The following is a 6,522-nucleotide window of genomic DNA, read 5'->3' as shown; positions in this document are numbered from 1 at the left end:
GTGCGTCTGTCTCTGCCTACGTGCGTCTGTCTGTCTGCCTACGTGCGTCTGTCTGTCTGCCTACGTGCGTCTGTCTGTCTGCCTACGTGCGTCTGTCTGTCTGCCTACGTGCGTCTGTCTGTCTGCCTACGTGCGTCTGTCTGTCTGCCTACGTGCGTCTGTCTGTCTGCCTACGTGCGTCTGTCTGTCTGTCTGTCTGTCTGTCTGTCTGTCTACAGGTGAAGTTGGAAGTTTACATACACTTAGGTTGGAGTCATTAAAACTCGTTTTTCAACCACTCCACACATTTCTTGTTAACAAACTATAGTTTTGGCAAGTCGGTTAGGACATCTACTTTGTGCATGACACAAGTAATTTTTCCTTACAATTGTTTACAGACAGATTATTTCACTTATATTTCACTGTATCACAATTCCAGTGGGTCAGAAGTTTACATACACTAAGTTGACTGTGCCTTTAAACAGCTTGGAAAATTCCAGAAAATGATGTCACGGCTTTAGAAGCTTCTGATAGTCTAATTGACATTATTTCAGTCAATTGGAGGTGTACCTGTGGATGTATTTCAAGGCCTTCCTTCAAACTCAGTGCCTCTTTGCTTGACATCATGGGAAAATCAAAAGAAATCAGCCAAGAAATCAGAAAAAATATTGTAGACTTCCACAAGTCTGGTTCATCCTTGGGAGCAATTTCTAAACGCCTGAAGGTACCACGTTCATCTGTACAAACAATAGTACCCAAGTATAAACACCATGGGACCACGCAGCCGTCATACCGCTCAGGAAGGAGACGCGTTCTGTCTCCTAGAGATGAACGTACTTTGGTGCGAAAAGTGCAAATCAATTCCAGAACTACAGCAAAGGACCTTGTGAAGACGCTGGAGGAAACAGGTACAAAAGTATCTATATCCACAGTAAAACGAGTCCTATATCGACATAACTTGAAAGACCGCTCAGCAAGGAAGAAGCCACTGCTCCAAAACCACCATAAAAAATCCAGACTACGGTTTGCAACTGCACAGGGGGACAAAGATCGTACGTTTTGGAGAAATGTCTTCTGGTCTGATGAAACAAAAATATAACTGTTTGGCCATAATGACCATCGTTATGTTTGGAGGAAAAAGGGGGAGGTTTGCAAGCCCAAGAACACCATCCCAACCGTGAAGCACGGGGGTGGCAGCATCATATTGTGGGGGTGCTTTGCTGCAGGAGGGACTGGTGCACTTCACAAAATAGATGGCATCATGAGGTAGGAAAATTATGTGGATTTATTGAAGCAACTTCTCAAGACATCAGTCAGGAAGTTAAAGCTTGTCCGCAAATGGGTCTTCCAAATGGACAATGACCCCAAGCATACTTCCAAAGTTTTAAGGAGTTTTAAGGGCTTAAGGACAACAAAGTCAAGGTATTGGAGTGGCCATCACAAAGCTCTGACCTCAATCCTATAGAAAATTTATGGGCAGAACTGAAAAAGCGTGTGCGAGCAAGGAGGCCTACAAACCTGACTCAGTTACACCAGCTCTGTCAGGCCTACAAACCTGACTCAGTTACACCAGCTCTGTCAGGCCTACAAACCTGACTCAGTTACACCAGCTCTGTCAGGCCTACAAACCTGACTCAGTTACACCAGCTCTGTCAGGAGGAATGGGCCAAAATTCACCCAACTTATTGTGGGAAGCTTGTGGAAGGCTACCCGAAACGTTTGACCCAAGTTAAACAATTTAAAAGCAATGCTACCAAATACTAATTGAGTGTATGTAAACTTCTGACCCACTGGGAATGTCATGAACGAAATAAAAGCTGAATTAAATCATTCTCTCTACTATTATTCTGATATTTCACATTCTTAAAATAAAGTGGTGAACCTAACTGACCTAAGACAGGGAATCTTTACTCGGATTAAATGTCAGGCATTGTTTAAAACTGAGTTTAAATGTATTTGGCTAAGGTGTATGTAAACTTCCGACTTCAACTGTTCGTCTGCCTGCCTGCGTCCTACACCAACAGTCACCTAAGCAACCAGTAAAACATGACCAAGCTTTCAGACCAATCAGAGAACGACCAGCCTTCAGACCAATCAGAGAACGACCAAGCCTTCAGACCAATCAGAGAACGACCAGCCTTCAGACCAATCAGAGAACGACCAAGCCTTCAGACCAATCAGAGAACGACCAGCCTTCAGACCAATCAGAGAACGACCAGCCTTCAGACCAATCAGAGAACGACCAGCCTTCAGACCAAGCCTTCAGACCAATCAGAGAACGACCAAGCCTTCAGACCAATCAGAGAACGACCAAGCCTTCAGACCAATCAGAGAACGACCAAGCCTTCAGACCAATCAGAGAACGACCAGCCTTCAGACCAATCAGAGAACGACCAAGCCTTCAGACCAATCAGAGAACGACCAAGCCTTCAGACCAATCAGAGAACGACCAAGCCTTCAGACCAATCAGAGAACGACCAGCCTTCAGACCAATCAGAGAACGACCAGCCTTCAGACCAATCAGAGAACACAACACACAGAGTTGAAGGCAGTCATCTCCCAGAATACACCCTGGTCTTCACCGTACTAAACGAAGCATCCTGTGGTTTTAGTGTGTGAATTCTTACTGAAATGTGACATGTGGTTGTTAAATGAGCACTACCACAGAGGCCCAGAGGGGGGCAGCAGAGAGCTGTGGAGATATTCATGATGGTTATCTATTAAAGTACACAGTGGTTCTTAACCTGGAGTCCTCAAACAACGGGGGGGGGCCCCAGCCCGGCCGATCCACGGGGGGAGGGGCCCAGTCCGGCCGATCCACGGGGGGAGGGGCCCAGTCCGGCCGATCCACGGGGGGAGGGGCCCAGTCCGGCCGATCCACAGGGAGGGGGCCCAGCCCGGCCGATCCACGGGGACCAGTCACATACTTCAAAGTGTACACTATTTTAACATTAGGGACCAGTCACACACTTCAAAGTGTACAGTATTTTAACATTAGGGACCAGTCACACACTTCAAAGTGTACAGTATTTTAACATTAGGGATCAGTCACACACTTCAAAGTGTACAGTATTTTAACATTAGGGACCAGTCACACACTTCAAAGTGTACAGTATTTTAACATTAGGGATCAGTCACACACACTTCAAAGTGTACAGTATTTTAACATTAGGGATCAGTCACACACTTCAAAGTGTACACTAATTTAACATTAGGGATCAGTCACACACTTCAAAGTGTACACTATTTTTAACATTAGGGACCAGTCACACACTTCAAAGTGTACACTATTTTAACATTAGGGACCAGTCACACACTTCAAAGTGTACAGTATTTTAATGATCAGGCGTACATCAAGAATACAGAATGTTAACAGATCTGGGATCAGAGAGAAGACGTGATCCGTTTCTACATTACCCCCCAGACTGATCACATCAACAGAATGTTAACAGATCTGGGATCAGAGAGTGGTCCGTTTCTACATTACCCCCAGACTGATCACATCAAGAATACAGAATGTTAACAGATCTGGGATCAAAGAGAAGACGTGATCAGTTTCTACATTACCCCCAGACTGATCACATCAACAGAATGTTAACAGATCTGGGATCAGAGAGAAGACGTGATCCGTTTCTACATTACCCCCCCAGACTGATCACATCAACAGAATGTTAACAGATCTAGGATCAGAGAGAAGACGTGATCCGTTTCTACATTACCCCCCAGACTGATCACATCAACAGAATGTTAACAGATCTGGGATCAGAGAGAAGACGTGATCCGTTTCTACATTACCCCCAGACTGATCACATCAACAGAATGTTAACAGATCTGGGATCAGAGAGAAGACGTGATCCCTTTCTACATTACCCCCCAGACTGATCACATCAACAGAATGTTAACAGATCTGGGATCAGAGAGTGGTCCGTTTCTACATTACCCCCCAGACTGATCACATCAAGAATACAGAATGTTAACAGATCTGGGATCAAAGAGAAGACGTGATCCGTTTCTACATTACCCCCCAGACTGATCACATCAACAGAATGTTAACAGATCTAGGATCAGAGAGAAGACGTGATCATCAATTAGTAACACATTAACATGATCCATTTCTACATTACCTCCAGACTGATCACATTGACATGATCCGTTTCTACATTACCCCCCCAGACTGATCACATCAATTAGTAACACATTGACATGAACCGTTTCTACATTACCCCCCCAGACTGATCACATCAATTAGTAACACATTGACATGAACCGTTTCTACATTACCCCCCCAGACTGATCACATCAATTAGTAACACATTGACATGAACCGTTTCCACATTACCCCCAGACTGATCACATTGACATTATCAGTTTCTACATTACCCCCCCAGACTGATCACATCAATTAGTAACACATTGACATGAACCGTTTCTACATTACCCCCCCAGACTGATCACATCAATTAGTAACACATTGACATGATCCGTTTCTACATTACCCCCCCAGACTGATCACATCAATTAGTAACACATTGACATGATCAGTTTTCAGGCATGTTTCACGGTTAGTAAAGAGAGAAAACCAGAGGAGGGAGGAGACAGGGGGTATGGTAGAGACAGAGAAGAGGTACTGTGGGAGAGAGAACAGGGGGTATGGTAGGCATCTCTCTCATTCACACAGTCTTCGTCAGAGGTACTGGTAGAGAGAAAACAGGGGTTATGGGAGGCATCTCTCTCATTCACACAGTCTTCGTCAGAGGTACTGGTAGAGACAGAGAAGAGGTACTGTGGGAGAGAGAACAGGGGGTATGGTAGGCATCTCTCTCATTCACACAGTCTTCTTAACAATGTACATATTTCAGTATGGTACAGATAATTTCAAACCGTTGACACAACCGCTGCGTAGCGGTCCTGAACACAGCCTACCTGGCATCATCATCATCATCGTGGCACTCAGTAACGGTCCAGTCCCCTAGGTCGGTAACGGTCCGGTCCCCCAGGTCAGTAACGGTCCGGTCAGTAACGGTCCGGTCCCCCGGGTCAGTAACGGTCCAGTCCCCCAGGTCAGTAACGGTCCAGTCCCCCGGGTCAGTAACGGTCCAGTCCCCCGGGTCAGTAACGGTCCAGTCCCCCAGGTCAGTAACGGTCCAGTCCCCCGGGTCAGTAACGGTCCAGTCCCCCGGGTCAGTAACGGTCCAGTCCCCCGGGTCAGTAACGGTCCGGTCCCCCGGGTCAGTAACGGTCCGGTCCCCCAGGTCAGTAACGGACCAGTCCCCCAGGTCAATAACGGACCAGTCCCCCAGGTCAGTAACGGTCCAGTCCCCCGGGTCAGTAACGGTCCGGTCCCCCAGGTCAGTAACGGTCCAGTCCCCCAGGTCAGTAACGGACCAGTCCCCCGGGTCGGTAACGGTCCGGTCAGTAACAGTCCAGTCCCCCGGGTCAGTAACGGTCCGGTCCCCTAGGTCGGTAACGGTCCGGTCCCCCGGGTCAGTAACGGTCCAGTCCCCCAGGTCAGTAACGGTCCGGTCCCCCGGGTCAGTAACGGTCCGGTCCCCCAGGTCAGTAACGGTCCGGTCCCCCAGGTCAGTAACGGTCCGGTCCCCCGGGTCAGTAACGGTCCGGTCCCCCGGGTCAGTAACGGTCCAGTCCCCCAGGTCAGTAACGGTCCAGTCCCCCAGGTCAGTAACGGTCCAGTCCCCCAGGTCAGTAACGGTCCAGTCCCCCAGGTCAGTAACGGTCCAGTCCCCCAGGTCAGTAACGGTCCAGTCCCCCAGGTCAGTAACGGTCCAGTCCCCCAGGTCAATAACGGACCAGACCCCCGGGTCGGTAACGGTCCGGTCAGTAACAGTCCAGTCCCCCGGGTCAGTAACGGTCCAGTCCCCCGTGTCAGTAACGGTCCAGTCCCCCGGGTCAGTAACGGTCCAGTCCCCCAGGTCAGTAACGGTCCAGTCCCCCAGGTCAGTAACGGTCCAGTCCCCCAGGTCAGTAACGGACCAGTCCCCCGGGTCGGTAACGGTCCGGTCAGTAACAGTCCAGTCCCCCGGGTCAGTAACGGTCCAGTCCCCCGGGTCAGTAACGGTCCGGTCCCCCAGGTCAGTAACGGTCCAGTCCCCCGGGTCAGTAACGGTCCGGTCCCCCAGGTCAGTAACGGTTCAGTCCCCCAGGTCAGTAACGGTCCGGTCAGTAACGGTCCAGTCCCCCGGGTCAGTAACGGTCCTTCTCAGGGTGGGTCCAACAGCCTGGGTCTGAATCTTAACAGCTGTTAGTCTGCTGAACTGAAGCCAAGGCATTAGCTTGGGGAGCTAACAAGTCTTCAGTCCTGGCATTGTCCCGATCAGGGGTGGGCTGGTGTAGTCAGTGGGCAGAGCTAAGGTATGGCAGCTCCACCCATAATGCACTGGGCTAAGGTCACAGACGTCGTGAACACTTCTGACCCCGCCCACATCAGGGGTTAAAGTTCATATAGTAGAGATATTAAAAACAGTCATGATCCTGAAGGATGATGAAACAGGGTGTGTGTGTGTGTGTGTGTGTGTGTGTGTGTGT

At 49.0% G+C, this 6,522-nt stretch overlaps 1 protein-coding gene across 1 annotated transcript; it reads left to right on the top strand.

Moving 5' to 3' along the window:
* The first annotated feature begins 2,025 nt into the window (after positions 1–2,025).
* On the top strand, positions 2,026–6,242 carry LOC129867922 (S-antigen protein-like). Its single transcript, XM_055941412.1, has 3 exons — positions 2,026–2,562; positions 4,977–5,390; positions 5,439–6,242. Exons 1-3 carry the CDS (start codon positions 2,026–2,028, stop codon positions 6,240–6,242), a joined length of 1,755 nt encoding a protein of 584 aa, XP_055797387.1.
* Positions 6,243–6,522: the final 280 nt, after the last annotated feature.

Source organism: Salvelinus fontinalis, chromosome 2 (assembly GCF_029448725.1).
Source record: "Salvelinus fontinalis isolate EN_2023a chromosome 2, ASM2944872v1, whole genome shotgun sequence".
Taxonomy (NCBI): Eukaryota; Metazoa; Chordata; class Actinopteri; order Salmoniformes; family Salmonidae; genus Salvelinus; species Salvelinus fontinalis.
This window is presented reverse-complemented; position numbering and strand designations above follow the sequence as displayed.